This window comes from Furipterus horrens, unplaced genomic scaffold, assembly GCF_987537825.1.
Source record: "Furipterus horrens unplaced genomic scaffold, mFurHor1.1.pri manual_scaffold_6, whole genome shotgun sequence".
NCBI lineage: Eukaryota > Metazoa > Chordata > Mammalia > Chiroptera > Furipteridae > Furipterus > Furipterus horrens.
This window is the reverse complement of record NW_028327176.1, coordinates 116,264,900-116,286,217: the sequence shown is the minus strand read 5'-3', so window position 1 is coordinate 116,286,217 and position 21,318 is coordinate 116,264,900. Positions and strand designations below refer to the sequence as shown.

Below are 21,318 nucleotides of genomic sequence, written 5' to 3'. Positions count from 1 at the left end.
AAAAAAAACACCTTCTTTTAGAGCATAAGAGAAGTATTAATGAGATAAACTAATTTCTAGAAAGAGGAGATCCTTGTAAGCCAACAATTCCAACCAGTTTCTCCATGCCCCCCCCCCCCCGCCCCCCGCCCCTTCTCCTTTGGGAATGTTTGCTAAATCTGGGCAAGAATTTAGGAGAAGGTGTGGTCCAGGCAGAAGCCCTCTAGGGCATAAAGAGAAACTAATGTTTTTTGGTTGCCCAGGAAAGGAGAAGTATATTAGAAATGTAAGGCTCCCTAGAAATGTTGCTGGGACTGTTCACCATGAAACATTCTTCAGTTTTTGAACTGTGTAGCAAGATCAGGAGCGAAGATAAAAACTTCTAAAATGCAACATGCAATTTTCTCCACCCTTTAAGTAGGGATTTGAAAATAAATGCCTAGTGAGAAGAGTCTAGCTTTAAGCAACCAGTTGATCTTCTCCTCAAGATATCTGATGTATTTGAAGTTACCTGAGCAGAACACTGGGGCACTGAGCTGGGGCCTTCTAAAGGGAAGAGGTGAATCTTCTGTAGTGTCTCAGGTTGATGGGATGGGCACACATAGGCTCTCCATCCGAAAGACACAATGGAAAAAGGGGGTTAAGCAAGTGTAGTCTTACTAAAAGTGCAAAACAGTCTTGACCCAGACCCACTGTTGAATGCACTGAAGCATAGCTCTCACTGTATTTGGTCAACTTGGCAGGGAGGAACGCTTTTTGGTGGACATGAACATTGTCTGAAGACCCAGCATTTTTTAAATATACAATGTTTGACAGCCAATCAAAAATTACAAGGTATACCACATGATGTGACTGACAAAATAAAACAAAAGCCAGTTCACAGATTATCCAGATATTAGATTTAACTGATAAGTATTTAAAATGACTATGGTTAAAATTTTAAAGAAAATAGAAAGAAAAAATACAAAATAGACTTTGTGCATTGCTTGGATGGAGAATTTAAAAAGAGTTAAGATATTTTTTAAAAACCCTTAAAGAATGTATATTCTAGACCAAGTGTTGGTGACCCATACACAACATGTGGGCCAAATCTACGCCATTGTCTGTTTTTGCATAAAGTTTTATTAGAACACAGCCTTGGTCACTTATAGTTTATGACTGCTCTATTTGCTACAACAGCAGAGTTAGGCAGTTATGACAGAGACCATACGGTGTGTAAAGTCTAAAATATTAATTTTGTTGACATATACTGTGAACTTTGATATATGAAATGTTTAGAATATCAAGATTTAATTAACATATCTTTTCCAAATACATATATTTTCCATTAGCTCCTTCAGCGCAGATAGCATTCAATAAATGTGAAGTATTATCATTTGCTGAACCATCAGTGAACTCATAGTTTTACTCAGGATTGCATGCTAAAAATCTTTGGAACTGTGATGTTAAATTCAGATCCCCAAAAGAATAACTTGTGACTCTGAATAAAATTGTGAGGATTCTGTCCATTTTAAAGAAAGTAATGTTTTTCAACTTTTCTTTGGCATTGTTGAGTGTGCAATGATTACTTGAGCTCTGGGAGTGAGGACCCTGACAAACTTCTGAAATCTGGCAACAGGCAATCGCATACAACATCTTGCATACTTAAAACAAGAGTAGCCATATTGTTCCATGAGAGGGCCATGTAATTAGAAACACATGTATGTGGATGCCAAACTAATGTCATGATTAGTAATAATAATAGCTCTGGTTGTTGAAAGCGCACTATGGTAACAACTGGTATGGGCTGGAAACAACTCCGTTTAATTGGCCTTAAGTATATTTTAAGAACTTGAAAGTGATTAAAATGTTCAGCCAGAATTGAGAAACTACTGATTTAGTTTTTCTCCCAGCTTTATCCATCACTTGATGTGTTCCAGACATATTTTTACTACAGAAAACATATAGAAGTAACTCCTGTCTCTCAGGGTCACTTACCTCAACTTAATTGATGAATATTTCAAAATTTAACTAATTTCACCCTGGACCATAGTATTAGGTTCTTTGTTTCTTAATTGCTCATTAAGAAAACAATTTCAATACTTTTTGGTTCAATAAGCATTTGTTGTAAACAAAGCTATGGTGGCTATTGTTTTCTTTCTTTCTTTTAAATAAGCTGCAACAATAAAATGTATTATCCTCCTTTAGGCAATATGCTGGGCATCTGTGCAATGAGGTGGTGACCAAAACAGTGTGTGTGATACTTGAAGAGTTTTGTTGCAATGGAGCAAAATTCACCTGAAAAGCATTAAAAATGAGGAAAAAAAGAAAGCAAACTTATTCTCTGTCTCTGTTCCTCTGCCTCTCTCTTCCTCCTCCTCCTTGCTCCCCTACCCCCAGTTATCAATTGCTATTTTTATCTCTCACTCCTAATAAACCATCATAGAAGTGGAGGAAACAGGAGAAACAAAGACTTGAACCAGGATTCAAGCTCTTTGACATCCCTTCCCACAGAGTCAAACTTCTGATGACTGGATAGATTATTGTTCCAACTTTTGTCTTTAAGACGTTTGCTAAACTAAAGTTTGAAAATAGAAACAGTAATGTGAAGGAACCATTTAAAAGGGAACATTCATACCCAACTCTCCATATTCCCATATGAAGGACTTTCTATTATTATAGTATAGCTTTGATTTTTCTGTCTCCCATCACTCACCCCACTCCAGGGAAGGAGAGGCTTATCTATTTAATGAACTTAGGAGAAAGCTGAATGAAACCCGATTCAACTCCTTTTGCTTTAGAGAGCTGTCTACCTACAAAGGGCATGTATTCTGCCAGTTCTATGTAGTCCATCATTCTGTGTATGTGAATTTATATGCATGTAAAAGAGAGAGAGATAATGAGAGAGAAGGAGGAGGTGGAGGAGGAGAAGGAGGAGGTAGAGGAGGAAGAAGAGGGAAAGGATGGGTAGGAGGGGGAGAGAAGCTGCTTATGATTGTCCAATTGTACCAGAAACAAGGTGGGTGCATTTAATTTCAGGAAAGTCTGGCCCACTACAGTACAAAATTCAGCCATTTTTCTCCAAATAGCTTTATAAGTATTATATCAAGTATTCTTAATTTGTCTAACTACTGTGCCTAGTTCACAATAGGTTCTGAAATTATTTCTACCTTGTCTAGTTAAAAATTTAGAAAATATCCCAGAGTATAAAATGAAATATTAACATGTGGAGAATATAACATTTCCAATAATCCCATTACATTTAACACTTTATGCCTATATCCTGTTTTTTGTGTGTATTTGCTTGTGATTTTTATTTTTTATAAACAGAAGTTGGATCACAGTGTTTAATTTTGTATCTTATAAGGTTTCCAAACAAACTTCATGATTATTAGCTTATTAAAATTTCTCTGAAATTGCCAAATAATTTTGTAAAGAAATGTCATTAATCACCCCACATTTCTAAGTACCTTTGAGCTAGGAAAATTTCACATGGAGGGATAATACATATTAAATTCATGTGGTTAAAATTCATAAGTATTAAGTCTGGTGTATCGTCTTCTCAGAAACCTCCAGCTGCTGGTATCCCCCTACTGATAAGAAAAGCAGCAAAGGCATTCTTTATTTCAGACCACACAGAATCTCTAGTATATGCTCAGCATTGTGTTAGGCACTAGAGAAATAAAGATTAAAAGAACATGGTTTCTGTCCTCAAAGAATTCAAACAAGATGCCAATACAATAGATTAATGATTTTATATGTTAAATTGATCAATAACCCCATTCTGGCTATCTCAATAGATTTATAATTATGAGAGTTTATAGAACATATTCAACTCATGTTTGCTGATGATAAAATGTTATTTCAAACTTAGTTTATTATATATTAATAAAAATGAGTATATAAAATATTTAAATCTTTATATGTATGCACATATATTATAATGTGTATGTAAAAGAATTGGAAAACACAGATTTATTTTAAATAATTCTTTGAAGTAGGTACCAATTAAAATTTAATGAGCTTAATGAATATAGAGGTGCAAGTAATGAAATCCCTCAAGGAAAACAGAAAAATAAATTATGAAATGATGAACTCTATTAGAGAGAAGATGCAGAATCTTCAAAGTAAGTTAAGAATTGGTGGGAATCAGGATGGTTCTATTATCACAAGCACTATCTAGGTTTGCTACTCAGGCAAAGCATGGGAAGCAATAGCACTGAGAGCATGCTGGGAAGTTGATTTCATTTCCATCTCCAATTGACTTATTTAGAATATATATATTAAGATCAATGTATTAGTTAAGCATTCTTTAATGCACACATTAGTTTTTATAATTCCTTGAAAGGAATGTAAAGGAGATGATCATGATCCCTAGACCAGTACCAAATGTGTGTATGTATGCATGTATAAGTGTGTCTATATTCGTCTATGTGTTTTTAAACATAATTCATGTGTAAAAAGATATGACATCAATATCCTCCATCTACTTATTCATCCATCCACATCTATCTGTATTTTTTAGATGTATAGTTTAAGTTAATATGTTGCATTCTAAAATTGTATTCTTATTGATATAACATTTTTATATCCTATGACTTCATTTATATATGGAATCTAAAAAAAACAAAATAAAAATAAACTCATAAAAACAGAGACCAAAGAGATGGTTGCCAGAGAGGCAGGTATTAAGGGATAGGTAAAAAAGTTAAGAGAAATAATATTAGTGGGGTGAACATACTGTAAAATATAAAAATGTCAAATCAGAGATGTAAATCAAAACCACAATGAAATATCACCTCACACCTGTCAGAATGGCCATCATTAACAAATCAACAAACAACAAGTGCTGGCAAGGATTCAGAGAAAAGGGAACCTTTGTGCACTGTTGGTGGAAATGCAGACTGGTGCAGCCACTGTAAAAAGCAGTATGGAATTTCCTTGAAAATTTAAGAATGGAACTCCTTTTAAACCCAGTGATTCTACTGCTGGGAGTTACACTAAGAATCCCAAAGCACCAATTCAAAAGATCCTATGCACCCCTATGGTCATAGCAGTGCTATTTACAACAGCCAAGTGCTGGTAACAGCCTAAGTGCCCATCTGTAGATGAGTGGATAAAAAAACTGTGGTACATTTACACAATGGAATACTATGCAGCAAAAAGAAAGAAGGAACTCCTACCTTTTGTGACAGCATGGATGGAACTGGAGAGAATTGTGCTTAGTGAAATAAGCCAGTCCGTGAAAAACAAATACTATATGATCTCACTTATAAGATGAATCTATTGAATAAAATAAACTAACGAGTAAAATAGAACCAGATAAACGAAAACATGGAACTGAACTGACAGCTACCAGAAGGAAGAGGGTAGGAAGATAAGTGTGGAAAGAAGGGGAAGGGACATGAAAAACGATTTTGGGATTGGCTGTGGGAGAAGGGCAGAGGAGGGCAAAGGGGGAAAATTGAGACAACTATAATAGGATAACAATAACAATAATAATAATAATAATAATAATAATAATAATGAAAATAAAAAGAAATAAGAAAAGTAAAAGATATATTTTAATTCAATGTATTTTCTGTACATCTAGTATGAACAGTTCATAGTCTTATAGCTCTTCTATAAGTTGTAAACATTTCACATAGTATCTCATCTATGCTTCCTCAAAACCTCCACAGATGATAAGATAATGGTAATAATTTCACTTTGCAAATAGCAAGTTAAGACTAGAATGCAATCATACAACTTTTCAAAGGACACACAACTAGAAAATCTAGGACAGATCATTTGAAATCAAAAGCTTAGGAAGTAGTATAGCCTCAAAAAAGAGTTAGGCTTTGGAATAACGGTACTTAGACAGAATGTTCACTCTTTGCCTCACTTAAGTGTATCGCTCCCCTGTGAATCTTCAGCATCTTTCTATGGAAACTCAGGCTGGGTTACCAACCTTGCAGATTCTTCAGAGGACTGGAGTTAATTTGTGGAAGTGCCCAGCTCACGGTCTGGTATTTTGCAGGAGATGAATACACTGAGGCTGCTTCTTATTCTGGCATATCATGCTCTTGATTTATGTATGTAAGTCAACAAGTGCAAAAGCACATTGGCTATCAAATTATTGATTGATTTATATGGGCTTCACAATTGGAGATCATTTCTTCTTTTTAACAGAGTTTTTCTGTTTCTCTATTATGGGATGACCTGCACTTACAGAATGTAAATTCATTTAAATATTATCATATAAAACACTGAGTTTAGAAAGTAAAACAATTTCTGTAAAAAGTGTGATATTATTCATTTTAACAAATTTTTAAGGACTGACTTATGATTTACTTAATTGACGCAATCATTCCCATTCATTCATTACCATGAATAAACAAGAACTGAATATGCATATTATCAAGATTAAATTTTAAAAGTTTAATATCTAAAAGTAGAGAAAAATAAACTTCATTAAAATTAGATTAATAATAAAGGTTTTGGTTATATTTAATTCTGAAATAGACAGTTCTGAGTATTGATAACTATTAATAAAATAACCTTTACATTTCATATTATTACATTTAATATTATAAAATTCTGTATTATATGTGTGTGTATCCCCCAGAAAACTGCATTTAAAAAAACCTGACAACCAAATGCTGTCTGATATGTGTATATAATAAATCAGTAATTGAATCAATGATTATTTGATTGCATAGAGCCTTATTTCTATTATTTTAATTTTGACAGAAGACTCAATGAAGCAAAATATCATTGATTATTGATATGCATATAAATCTATATATGATATATTCATGTGTAATCAGCATGTATTGATTGATATGTATATCAGTATTTACATTTATGTGCATTTATACACATAAATATAAATAAATATATGTATATATAGTCTGTCCAGGAAAAATCCAACCATTGTTAATATAATGAGAATGGTTTATGCAACATTGATATAACCAAGCAGCCAAGGAGAGTGGACTGGAATGCACATGCATGAACAATGATGACTTCACTGTACTAGTCAGTGCAGGTGGTAGATGCCATTGAGTGAGCATGTGTACTGTTCGGCCGTTGCATTCAAAATGACTGAGCAGGTAGAGCAACACGTCTGCATTAAATTTTGTGTTAAGCTTGAACATTCCTCCACAGAAACTATTTGGGTGATTCAGAAGGCTGCAGCTACTGGAAACTGGTGACTGGCAGATTCATCACGACAACATGCCCATTCATGCATTACCTCTTGTGCAGAGTTTTTTGAGAAACATCACATCACCCAGGTGACTCAGCCCTATGACAGCCCATATTTTGTGCCCTGTGACTTCAGGCTTTTCCCAAAACTACAAGTCACCTTTGAAAGAAAAGAGATTTCAGACAGTTGATGAGGTTCAGGAAAATATGACAGGGAAGCTGATGGTGACTGGGAGAACTGTGTGAGGTTCCAAGGTGCCTGCTTTGAAGGGGACTGAGGCATCACTGTCCTATGTACAGTGTTTTTTGCATCTTGTATCTTCTTCAATAAATGTCTTTTTTCACTGCACATAGCTGGATACTTTCTGGACAGACCATTATACATACAGACACAATAACAGAATAAGATTATGTGTAGCTAAATAACCATCAATTTAATTACTGATTTGGTAAACAAACATATTAGTCTGGATTTGTTTTTCAGATTTTTAAAAATGCACTTTTTTCCTGATAATCAAATACATGTACTTCATTGATAAGGGTTATTATTCTATAAGGTACTTCTCCATCCACAAGCAAGAATGTCATTTGCTTTGTTTTTTTCAAAGTGGTATACATATTTGTGAGTAACAGTAAGAAAACAAAACAAAACAAAAGCACAACTAAATTTACAGGCTGTTAACTAAACATCTCTCTTGTCAATGTTCATTTTTTCTGCTGTGTCACGCTCATACTTTATTCGAAATCTCACAGCATTTATTTAGGTAAAGAATTCCTCTTGACTGTCAGGATGAAATAACAAGAGTCTCTAATAATGAGAATGATTTGTGCTTGTAATATACCAAGCAAAGTTTAACTGTGCTCCAAATATTCACACACCTTACTCTAGGAAAAGAGGGCCTATTTTTAGAAAATTTGGCCCATGTAATCTGGTGCAAGTAATTAATTTTCTCTGGTGCAATAGCATTGGAATTTTGTTCATGTCTTAACATCAAAATGCAGTGAGAATTGATACCTAAGTGGCACAGCTTTATCAATTCCTAACTACTAAATGTTAAAGAATGTAATTAAAAAATGTACAGTATCTTGAAATGTCTTATATACTATTTAACACAGATTTGTGCCAATCATGATAAGCAGTTGTACTCTTATTGATAAAACAGTAACGAATTTTCCTCATGCTTTTCAGCCATTAGACAATGAATTCTTTCATTTAAATAGCAGGATCCATAAAAACCCAAACCCGAGGAACCAGATAGTTTAGCACTGACTTATAAAAATTAGCTTTCTATCACATCCCTTTTTCCTTTAGGCATTTTTTTCAGGGATTGTTTTTTTCTTCTGATTTGATTGTACAGCAGAAGGTTAAATTCTCACACAGTGATCATTAGCAAAAGTAAACAGAGCAAGTACTAAAGCTGGCTTTGCACCTACTGAATGCTGCAAGTGTCTGTACTCATTTGATATGCATCTTGCAAAGCTCGGCTGTTCCCAGAAGGCCACTCCATGAAGACTGAGAGAGCAGCGTCTGCTAGTGGTGCCTGTGAGTCACAAAGAACAGAGAGAGGCTTTATAACAGGGATGCTGGAAGGCATTGCATAATTGGGAGGGAGACCAAAAAACTGGGTCTGTACATTTTCTTGCTTTAAAATATGCACACTTGTGAAATTGTCATTTTGATTATTTTTGTAATGTATATCAGTCACGCTGAGAAACCATTGCATCAGCAACATTTTCTAGGTCTTTTCATTGGCTGCATTTATGAAGCATTTCACTAAAACTGTCTCATTAATTGCTTATTGCACAGACTTATTTAGGGACATAGGACAAAAGCATGACTTCATAAGCAAACAGAACATGCTGTTCTTGGATGGTGATCATCATTTGGATTTGGATGGGTCATCCTACTTTACCTGTGGCGTTCAACGGGCACTGATTGAAGGCCAAGTCGCCTGCTGGAGTCCTTTTCCACACCATGGCCATCAGATAATCCTCTGGGCATATTTCATAAGGTGCTGCGATTTAAAACAGATAGGCTTGAATTCAGCAGTTATTTTTTTTTTAATATTGACAGCAAAATGTCCTCAAATACATTGCTCTAATTGTAGAGCTCTTTCATTTTATTTAAAGTATATTGTTTATTGGAATGTTAAAGATGTCTCCATGAACAAATATAAAAAACTAGGTTTCAGTTCATGAATAACAAAATCTTCACAGAAGTGTATTTTTGGGAAAGTGCTTGCTGTATAGGCTTTTTAAAAAAGTCATTTTCATTTGTCTATAAATTGAAGATTTTATTCAAGCATAAAAATAAAAAAAATCTTTCTGATATTCATAAGGTTGTGGGATGTTATACAATAAAATAATCTCTAATAAACTGTAAGTTATATTACAATTATTAACTGTAAGTATTAAGAGTAAAACCAAAAGAACAAAAATCCATAACATTTTAATTCTTTATACAAGGGCAATAATGACAATCATACTACATCACATCAAATCAAAGGGCAGATAAAGAGCTTTCCACGTAAGAAAAAACAAGGAGTTCATCATCATTGAACAATTATTATATGAAATGTTAAAGGGACTTATTTAAGAAAAAGATCAAAACTATGAACAATAAAATGACAATAAATATATACCTATCAACAATTGAATCTAAAAAATAAACTAAGCAGACAAGAAAAAAGGAGACAGAATCATGGATACAGAAAGTGTTTTGATAGATGCCAGATGGGAGGGGGGTGTGGGGGAATGGGTGAAGAGGTGAGGGGGTTAAGAAGTACAAACAGGTAGTTACAGAATAGCCATGGGGATGTAAAGCACAGCAGAGGAAAAGGAGTAGCCAAAGAACCTGTATTCATGACCCATGGACATGAAGGATGGTGTGGAAATTGCTTGAGGTAGTGGAGATGCTGGGTGGAAGGGGGCAAAGAGGGGAAAACTGGGACAACTGTAATAGCATAATAAATAAAAAATAATTAAAATAAAATAAACTGATTTGATCTTTTGGCCTTATTATTTTCAAAAGGTTAATTTAATTACTGAGGAAAGAAACTTAAAGGGAGTATCAACAATAGCAGATGTATACCAGAAATATTTTAATGGTAAGCCAAAGAGTTAATAAAAGGACAAGCTTTGTCTATATTGTGTTAAACCTGACACCTTTCTGCCAGATACATGAAGACATTTGTCCCTTCTTTAAGACAAACCAACTGTTGTGCTTTTCACACAGCATTGCCACTGATATGTCCCAACGTTTGTCTTCACTACTAGTTTGGGATCTTATCTGCTCCTCTCTGTATCTTGCACCTAATGGTGTGTCTGGCACATAGAAGGTGCCCAAAATTGAATAACTGAATAAATCAATATATAGTTATATAAATACACTTAATGAACAAGAACCTAAAAATAGCAAGTACCTAATATATACATGAGTGTGACATCCAGGGAGAAATTTCTTCCTTTGCAGGTAATATACTATTTAATCCATGCTAATCGTAATTCCACTGATACTAATTCTCCTTCAAAATTTATGAACTCATTAGGATACATTATAGTTATTAGTAGGAGAGGAGTGTAATTTGTGACATTACAATATTGAAATAACATTTCCTTCATAATTACCTAAGATAAGATGAATGGTTTAAACATGTGGGCAATTTAGAACTGAAAGTGACATTAAAGGTCACATATTCCATCTCTTTGTTCTTTACAGATGAGAACACCAAGACCCAAAAAGGAGGGGTTTGTCTGCCGTGACAGAACTGATGGGGGTATTTGCAGGACTGGATTCCAGAATCCCAACTCTTCCGTAGCTTTGCTTTGACTTCCTCCATATCCTTTGTGCTACCTTGAATTATTCAAGAGCATCTCCCTCACACTGAGTTAATATACATATATATTCTTCAAACTAGGTTCTCATTAAAACACATAGGCATTTGTTTTTAACTTATGGAATCTTTGCTTAGTGGATGGCTTACAACTGATTCAACCTTTTCCAACCCTGTTTTCAAAAACTGTTTTCTCTTCACCCCACCAATGATCTCTTAATGACCAAATCTAATGCACTTATCTTAGTCACTACTCACTGAAGCGCTTTATACTTTGACTTCTCTCTCCTCCTTGAAAATACTTTCTTAAGGGTCTCAGAAAGCTATTCTCTCTCAGGCCTTCACCAAGCACTTGGACCATTTGATCTCCATCTCATGCACCATGTTTTCACAGAATCATTCATCTCTTACCTTTTCTTTTGTTAAATGTTTTCCTTAGATAATTTCAAAGATATTAATAATAATGTCAATTCTACCTCAATAAAAATAAATTATATATATATATATATATATTTTTTTTTTCAGCATGTTAAAAAAATAATAGTAGTATTCTGGAGTCTTTATTAAGAGTCTGGCCTGATTGGATTAATTTAGATTATTTGCTCCATTTACCAGAAGGGAAAATAGGCACAGAGAGGTGAATTAAATTTTTTCTTTGGGTTCCATTCTTTTTTATTACATGTTGAATTCAGAGAAAAAACTAAGGGTAGCAGGGAACAATTGGGTGAGAAGAGTCACCTTGTCAAAAAACCCCATACCTGTCCTATCAGGAGCCAAGCCATGCCTTCTTTGCCCCTTCACACCCCAGATTGTTCATGGGCAGGAGGACTGAGGTTTGCAACACCCCTTCATGGGACCTAAGGGCTGGATTTGCCACTACCTCTGGCCTGGGAGTGATAGTGCTGAATAGAAATGGAGTCATCGTAAATCAAAACTATAAAATCATAAAATGAAACCCATCACAGAAAAGGTAATACTCAAGTGAGGGTAGAGACAGCCTCTGTGCAGAACTCTGTCCTCCAGTATTATAAGAACAGAAGAGCAGAGAAATAAACTAAGGGATATAGCAGCCATCATCAGCCAAATGTCAGCAACCACCCACACTCCCAGTTTGTCCACCAAGGTTAGCACGCTGGAGCCACTTCCCCATTGTGTCTGTTGCTCACCCCATGAAGACCAGAATGTTCCTGGCCTTGCTACCCCTAACCTAGCATTCCAAAATTTATTGTCCTGTGCATCGGCCACACAGAATTAATTGTCATCTTCCAAATATTCCACACCAATTCACACTTCCTTGACTTTGCAAGAGCTATATCTTCTACTTAAAACTCTCTCTGCTCCTTTTTTAAAAATTCCTATTGATCTTTAAAACACATCTTAAATGGTAATATTCTCTGGGAAGCCTCCCTTAACACCATAGTCCCTGAATATACAAGTATTATGGGTATTTTCATAACGGATTGAAAATATTTGGTTAAATGATTTTGTTATGTGTGTGAAACTCTCCAAATCCCAATTTTTGCCATTTAGAAGACTAATTACATTTTCCTTTATTTCTTTTTAATCTGCTAGAATGAACTTTCATGGTGTCTAATACAGAGTCGATGTTCAGAACACATTTGTTACGTAAATCACTTTTACTGTTGGAACTTTCTGCAATGATAGAAATGTTCTATTTTTACTGTCTAATATGGTAGCCATGAGCCAAATGTGTCTATTGGGTACTTGAAATGCAGCTAGGAAGACTGAGAACTGAATTTTAAATTTCATTTAACATTAATGTAAATTTAAATCTTAATAGCTACAGTATTGGATAACACTGTAAGAGATAATTGTGTTTTCTAAAAAAGTCAGCCAAAACTACTATAGAATATGAAAAAAAGGAAAATTAGACTATATGTTAAAACAAAATACATCATGCATAGTTTATTATCTAATTGAATTCTATATAAAACAACTAGCCTATTTTAAAAGACATAGCAATCATTAATTTAATATTACTATTATACTAAAGTATTCTTGTTTCCTGTATACATCCAAACTTCTCTTCAATATCTTCCTCATTATCTTTTCATTTTTAATCTTTCACGTTCACTTCACCTGTATCATATTTCGGTTTTCAATGTTCTAACTCAAATTTCCTTGGTTCCGTTTAAAAGTGAAATAAATTTCATAAAACTTCTTGCTATAACTTTCAGGATTTTTTTCCTGATTTAGTCTTGACATGAACCAATAAAGAAGCAATTTGCACCACAGACTTATTTCCCAGTAGTGGTTTCAGAAAGCTTTTCACACCTATGGTTATTCTGAAAGTACTTCTGGCAATGCCCCTCCCCCACGGCTGACTGTGTGGTCAGAAAATCTGGTAATTTCAAGCATTAGCCACTAGATGGCATGGGTGGGCCAATAGGGTGAAATGTTTATTAGGTCTGCCGCTGAAACCAATAAGGTTGAAAATCAAAGTGGGCAGAAGTAATAACTTAATAGTGTATTTAGAAATATGGGTCAGGGCTTGATTTTTTAAAAGGTATTTTACTATAACAATAAATAAAATGTCTTCTTTTCATGTAAATACAACGTTTAGTGATTAAACTAGTCTCAGTTATAGGGCCCTACAATCTGGCCCCTTGTTGCAGCTCCCACCATCTCCAAGTTTACTGCCCCCTCCTCAGCTACGCTAGCCCCTTGATGCTTCTCCAGTAGTCCAAGCAGGCTTCCAGCTCAGAGCTTGTGCACTTGTTCTTTCTGCCCAGGATCCTGCCTTCTTCTCCCCAAACTGGTGCATGGCTTATTTCTCTGCTGCCTTCGATTTTATTTAATTTCATATTTTCAGAGATTTTCTGACTACCACTCAATCACTCCCACGTTTTCCCCTGCTGTATTGTTCCTCAAAACACTTGTCACCTTATAACTTCTACATTTTTTTTTGCCTCTTCCTGCTAGAATGTAAGCACTGTGAAGACAGTTATTTTTCGGTTTTGTTTCACTTCTAGAGCACCTAGCACCTACAAGTCTAGCATTCATGATACATGTGTATATATGCTTTTAACCAAAAATTACCAAATCCTCACAAAAGGATCTATTGTTAATCACCCCAAATACTGAAGATGACAGAATGAGGATGATTCAGTAATGAGGACAGTGTGTGGGGGATAGATGTGTGTAATAGGCCAGTGGTAGGCAGTAATGTTCACTTAGGACCTGTAAGAGACAGAGGTTAGCAACAGCAGTTTTTCTTAAAAAGCAGTCAAATGAGGCTTCCAGAGTACCAGGTGCTGGCAACAGTTAACCTTGTAGGTTGTGTCTGACTCGGTGAAAGTCCATGGGCCCTTTTCAGATTCCCCTCATGTGATCTGCCTACATCCTAGCTGGTTAAGGTGGAAGCTGATTAAATATATAGTTATTCTTTTCCCAACCATAGAACTCAGTTATTAATTCCCATTTACCTAGTGACAATCAGTATGGTCTCCTTCAAATAAATTACCACCCCCCCAAAAAAAATCATGGTAATTTTTTAAACTAGAGAAATCAACAAACTTTGTTTTATTCACTGTAAGTTCAGAAGCCTTGGATTCCTTTTGGCTCTTAGAGACAGAAAAAACACAGTTCACAAATTATAAGAAAGATGACAAGGGAATCATGCATTCACAGCTGCAAATTGGCCCAGGATTTTCAGCTTTTTAGTAGTGATGTCAAATCCCACAGTGTTTTAAATATTTCATCAAAGGTGATTTGGCATACTTTGAAGATTATATCTTTAAAAATTACTTCAGAAAATAGGTCTACTTATGCTCATACCAAAAGCAAATCAGCCTAGAAATCAAAATAAAAATGTATTTTCATCCATCTCACATTTCTGCAGGTGACCGTGATGGCGCTCCTCCGTACCACTTATGGAATTCATTCACTCTGCAGAGATTTACTGAACTCCTGCAATGTCCTCGTCACCTTGTTAAATACTGCTCATAAAAAGAGTGAATGAGAGTAGTTGGGGTCTCTCAACTCTCAAGATGGTAAAAGGCATAATAAGTAAAGAAAATATAACACAGAATGGCCGATGTCATCTGAGAAGTCCTGGCTGCTTCAAGGCGTATTTTTGGGGGGAGCACATCAGTGGAGGATTTGAAGAAGATGTCCAAGTTCAGGTTCAAGGAATAAGCAGGAGTGAGCCAATAAGGAAGGCAAAGTGTATCTGGGGAACATGTGGAAAGACCCAGGGTACAAGGAGAACATGGGATATCCAGGAAACTGGGAATATTTCAGAATGACTGGAGTGCCGAGTTGGGATTTGTCATGGTGGGAGGGAGAAGGCAGATAAATGATGAGGTAAATTAGGAGTTTGAATTTAAGGGCAAGGGAAATTTATTGTAATGTTTTGAATGCTGGGCTTGCAGTTTGGAGAATGGATTGAAGCAAAGTGGGACAGAAGGCAGGGAGGCCTGTGACAATCTAAATGATGTAACTGGGGAAAGGGCCTGGAATCTCCAGAAGTGGCAATGTAAAGGGTACAGATTCAAAATCTAGTCATTCGGTGGTTTGGACTCAGCTCCATAATTGCATGTAGCAGGTGAGGAAGAGAGAGGAATTAAGAGGAAACTCAGGTTCCCAGGAAGCATGTCTGATGTGCTACACTTTAAGATACAGCACCTGAGGAAGATGTGACTTGGAAAAGAAGATGCTGAAAAAACGTTTGAGTTTGAGGTATTTGAGCATGTCTCAGTATTATCAAGAAGTTAGTTGGTATATGGACCTAAAGCACAGAAGAGAAACAGAAGCTAGAGATAGAGATTTGGGTTAATTTTTTCTGTTTAATGCTACCTACGTGCATTTTGTAAGTTAGAAAATACATAATTAGCTCAGGTTGCTCTCTTTGCTCAAAATAAAACCATATTATGGTGCAGCAATATGAAGGACTCTTGTTTTTCATGCCTTAGTAAAATGGAACAGCAACTCTGTTCATCAGCTGAAAGATCCCACTGTTTGCTATCACCAGTGCAAAGATATAAAAACCCATTTGTAAGATACAACTGTACTTAAAGCCGCAAGTATGTAGTTAGCATACTCCCTTAAAACAAGGTAGCAATTACCTAGGGATTAGCTGTTAATCTGTCTACTTAAAGTGATTTTCCTTCTCTTAAAAATAGCAAAAATTATACATGGTTTAAATCAATTTGATGTGGGAAATTAGTTTTCAACCCTTATGCTAGAATTTCAGTGTTAAAGACAAATTGATTCTAGTGTAGAGCTGGCATGCAGGGAAAACAAAAAAGCACTACGCATGACCCCCACATTTCAAATCTCTCTTGCTGGTCATTCATTAATTCTCATGTTTTGGGAATTTCCTGAGCTGGGGGTTGTGGAGGTAAATGAGATAGATCCTGTCTTTGTGCTCACACAGCATACAGATCTAATTTCAGCTGTGGACAACGTACTTATGTGAAGAATTCATGGAGCAGCTAAGGGTACTTATCGAATGTGTTTCCCAACAGCCTTCCTCATACAGAAAATCGTTTTTATCAGTCTCAGGTTGGAAGAACATACAATTATAACAGCAATATGTATGTATCACTATGACTTAGGTGCTCTTCTAAGTGCATCACATATTTTAATTCATCTGATTTCTCATCATAACCTTATAAAACAGATGCAATTATTATCCTTATTTTAAATAGGAGGAAACTAAGACAGAGAGAATCACTCAGCCAGGAAATGGTGGATCTATGTCAATCAAACACTGCTTTCAGTCCAGTCTCATAGACTGTTACACTGTCTCTAAGCATCTGCTTTATAATAAACAAGGTATTTATATATTTTGCAAAAATATGTTTCTAGTCTGCAGTCAGCATGAACTTTAAATTCATTAGCAAACAATGTACATTACAGGTTGCTTGAGTCCTTGACCTAGACAGTGTTTGATATCAATACATATACCCCCAAATTATGAATTATTATTTTTTAAATTCTGCATTTCAATTCAACACACAGGTCACTATAGTTGCAACCTGTTGATAATAATAAAAATAGACATCTACCTTTAATTGTGAAGACTACTCTAACTATAACCATAACTTTAGTGAGGCAAAATTTTGTATTGTGGTATATGAGAGGCTTTTGTTGGAGAATTGTGTTTACTTGCCTTTTGATGTTATCTTAGACACTAGTGAGAGTAATGGTGCTTCAAAGCCTTCCAAGTCGTGGTGCATGTAGAAAATAGTAGTTTGGAGACACATTAGGGTAACTGGCAAGGCTACTCCAAGCTGGAGGCCACTGGTCACATCCCCCCACCTTGCCAACTGCCCTGAGACCCTCAGAACAGCTACCTGGGCACACTCCAACCAGTGTTAGCCTGACAGGTGGCTACCAGAGTACTGTGAGGAGTTCTGGCCTAAAAGAATAAACTGGACTGAGAGTTGGGCAAATTAACAAACCCTCTACAAAAACTTACATATTTTTCTTACTTCCAACATCTGAATGATTTATCTCTAAGGAAGGTAGGATCATGCCACAAATTGTAACTACAAACTAAGAATAGTATATGTGTTAAAAATGGCCATTGAAATTCTAATTAAGTAAACTAACAGCATTTGAAAGAATAAGAGATTATAAAAAGTAAGGCATTACTATCATAGTCATTTTGAAACTTTTAATCATATGTTTTACACAAATGATTTCATTAGTCCAGTTACAGCATTTATGATATTGAATAAGAACATTGAAAAGAGCAAGTATCTAATGACCTACTATATTTAATTAGGCTCCATGCAGGCTAGTGGATTTGGGAGAAAGGACATAGACAACTCATTTGCAATCAGCTGGAGTTCTAACTAAGAGATATAATAATTTATATGTAATAATCAAATATAATAAGGGAAGCCCAAAGCAAGTTTACAGGGGTTCAAAGAAAAAAGAGCAGTCATCCAACTATGGGAGCAAGAAGAATGATTGAGGGAGGAGACATTTTTGAATGGATTGAGCTCCCAAGATGCCCCCATTTTGGCAGGAATGACAGTGCAACAACAGATGTATATATAGCCTTGGAAAGCAAACGAGCTGACAGATGACAACACTAGAATCCCAGGGATCCCAGTATGCGCTAACTTGTGACTAATGAGACACTATCTGGCTAAGGCCATGCATTGAGAAGAAAAATCACGTAAACCTGTGTGGAAGAGATTATAAAAGGTGGTGGTTGCAATCATATGCGTAAGTGGACCAAGAGGACCTGCACTGCCATTTAATAATTCTAATTAGTTATATGGTATTTCATCTTCTCACCCTTGAAACAATCCTGAGGAACATGTCATTATCCCTGTGTTATATACATGAGGACACTGAGGCCCAAAGCCAAACTTTCTTTGACTCTGTGTCCCAGGCTCTTTGTGCCACTCTGCCCCTCCCCCACTAGCAGGTGGTGGCTAGGAGAAGAGAAAGTAGGGTCACTGAGGGGGACTTGATGGAGGTGGAATCCAATGCTAGCCTTGGGGCTGGTAAGAAGGAGAGATTGCTTAGGAGGACAGGAATGATCTGGTGATCAGAGAGAAACGCTCTCCTGGTGATACAGTCTGATTTGATAACCCATTTGGCCACTTGGAAGAGATGAAGGAATAAGATGCAGATTTGTGGGTGCCTCTCACCCAGGTGACAGTTGAAAAGAGAGAGAATGAGCAACTGAAGAGTGCCAGTGCAGGGTCTTAGGGCCATTCGCAGGATATACATGAAGAAGGAAATAGTGGGAAGGGAAGGGAAATGTCAAGAGCTAATGTTCAGGTTTATAGTATTGATAAACATTGCATCCAAAAAGGGTTTTACTAATCGCATTAATTTTAATTTTATTAGTTTAAAAATAATTAAAGGTTTCTAAAATATGTTTATTTGTATTATAAAATGATGTGGGATGAAAGGGAATAAAATGAAAAGTGCTGTTTATTTTTATTTTAATTTGATAATGGTCAGCATGTTGTCAAATATTTCTAAATTGGACAAGGTAGGATAATGTGAGATTACAACAAATTGCTTTTTAAGTTTCTGCTGTGGCAAAAGCTGTGAGAATTTTCTTAAAGTCTCATCTGATGAGCAATCTGATAATGCAAATTATGATAATAGGTATCTCCATAGCAACAGCTTTGACTCAGGCACATATAGTATTATCTGGGATATGCATTCATTATTTTAGACCCCAGTGACTCTGCCTATGAAATTTAGCTCATCTGTTGTAGAACTGTAGACTGGAATAGGTAATAAAATGCTTTCTTAGATATTTATTAAACAACAGGTAACATCTCTCACATGTGGGGCATCTTCAAGTTCCAATTTAGTTCCCTGCTTTTTATGAATGCATTTGAGGTGATGTGGCAGAACAAATAGAACATTTAAGATGAAAGATGCCCATACTTAGTGCCACCTACTGTCAACACTGAACTCAGTGGTTGATTTTAGGTCAACAACTGATGTGTATACTTAGGTGTGACATTATTTGTTCTGTCCCAAAATAATTAGTGCAAACACTTCCTTAACTTTTGAAACTGAACATGTAATAATATAATTCCTAATAGGGTATACATATAACATCTGATAGCAAAAAACTCTTTAATGAATTAGGAGCTTTTTAAAAGTACCATTAGTAATCTTGTGGTTTGGAAAGAAAAAAATAAAGCAGGTGCCAACCTTTGTGTGAATATTTCAATATAAAGTAGTATGCTTTTTTTTCTCTTTAGATATATAGGAATACTTTGTAAAGTATAGATCGTCTAATTACTAAATTACACACCTAAAACAAATACAAAATAATATTGAATATAAACTTTAACTGAAAAAGTAAAAAAATAAAAGAAAGAAATGTAAATTGTATGCCACATATCTGGGTTTCTAATAATGATTACATTTAGCCCTAAAGATGCAGTGGTCCTCACAATTTAGAAATCTGATTTATTAACTTGTTAAATTTGCCCCTTAACAAAGACAAAATACTGTATCAACAGAGGAGAAAATCAGTCAATGTGAGCTAAGGCTTCCTCCTCCTCCCTGACACCCCCCTCCGCCCTCCCCCAAATATTGTATACCTCTGTATGTATATAGTAGCTAACCGCTTTGGAAGACAAGAGGCAGTGGAATGTACTGCTGCTCAGGTACAGAGCAGCTGGGGGTGGCAGAACAGTAGGAGACGTGTGTCTTGACAGTGCACAGCTTTATATCAAACGTGTTCAAGCGATACCCGAGTTGTTTCTCCTCTTCTCCACTGAAGAGGAACAGTGGGGACCGGAGAACTGAGAGTTACATAATGACTAAACCACCCCTCTTTGTTCACAGCAAGTAGTTAAAAGCCTAATTTTCTTTAAGTGACTGCTTTCAAGAGATCTCAATTTGGTTGCAACTTAGGTTGGCTAGGGAGACCTGAAATGGACGGTCTGTATTTTCATTACCACCTGATTCCTGAAATAGTCCCTCATAATTTGTGAAGAAGTATAAACAAAATAAAATTTGCATTCTTGTTTAGGAGTTGAGACAAAGGACTGTCTTCTACTTCTCTGTTAATTTTACTACATTATTTTTATTTACCGAAGTCCCTCCCTTATCCGCAGGTGTTAAGCTCCAAGACCTTCAGTGGATGCCAAAGACCCTGGGTGGTGCCGAACCCTGTATACACTATGTTTTTACTGATACCTGTGTACTTATGACAATGTTGACTTTATAAACTGGGTACAGCAATAAGAGATTAGCATCAATAACTAATAAAAAAATAAAACAATTATAACAATATACAATAATAAAAACGATGGGAATGTGTCATTAAGTAAAATAAGGGTTACTTGAACACGAGCACTACAATATTTCAAAAGACCATCTGTAGACCAAGAGGGCTACTAAATGGCCAAGAGGTGCGTATCAACTACAGGGCGGACACACTGGACAAAGGGATGATTCACATCCTGGGCAGCATGGGACAGAACAGTGTGAGATTCCATCACACTGCTGCTCAGAATGGCATGCAATTTACAACTTACACATTGCTTATTTCTGGAATTTTCCACTTACTATTTTAAGACTACAGTTGACCACGGTTTACTGTATCTGTGGAAAGTGAAACGGCAGATGAGGAGAAACTGCAGTATGTATTTTTATGGTGGCCTAGTGTTACCCACAGGGTAATCTACAGCCTGGTCAATGTCATCTAGTAGCATGTTAGGAAGGCAAATTCACAGGCCCCTACTAGACCTGCTGATGAGACCTTACAGGGGTCTGGTGCAGGAATATTGTTTATACATGCCCTCTGGTTGACACTTAATGTGCACTAATGCTTGAGAAGCACAGCTCTGTCAATGAAGAGAGACACGCAAAGAAG

At 35.9% G+C, this 21,318-nt stretch overlaps 1 protein-coding gene across 1 annotated transcript in view; it reads right to left on the bottom strand.

Moving 5' to 3' along the window:
- ADGRB3 (adhesion G protein-coupled receptor B3) overlaps positions 1 to 21,318 on the bottom strand; it is a 709,724-nt gene that overhangs the window by 411,596 nt on the left and 276,810 nt on the right. The window contains exons 7-8 of the mRNA XM_090282641.1: positions 9,060 to 9,161; positions 8,581 to 8,687 (exon numbers count right to left, since the gene is read on the bottom strand). Coding sequence (XP_090138767.1) covers positions 8,581 to 8,687; positions 9,060 to 9,161 — 209 coding nt within the window. The remainder of the gene's footprint in view (positions 1 to 8,580; positions 8,688 to 9,059; positions 9,162 to 21,318) is intronic.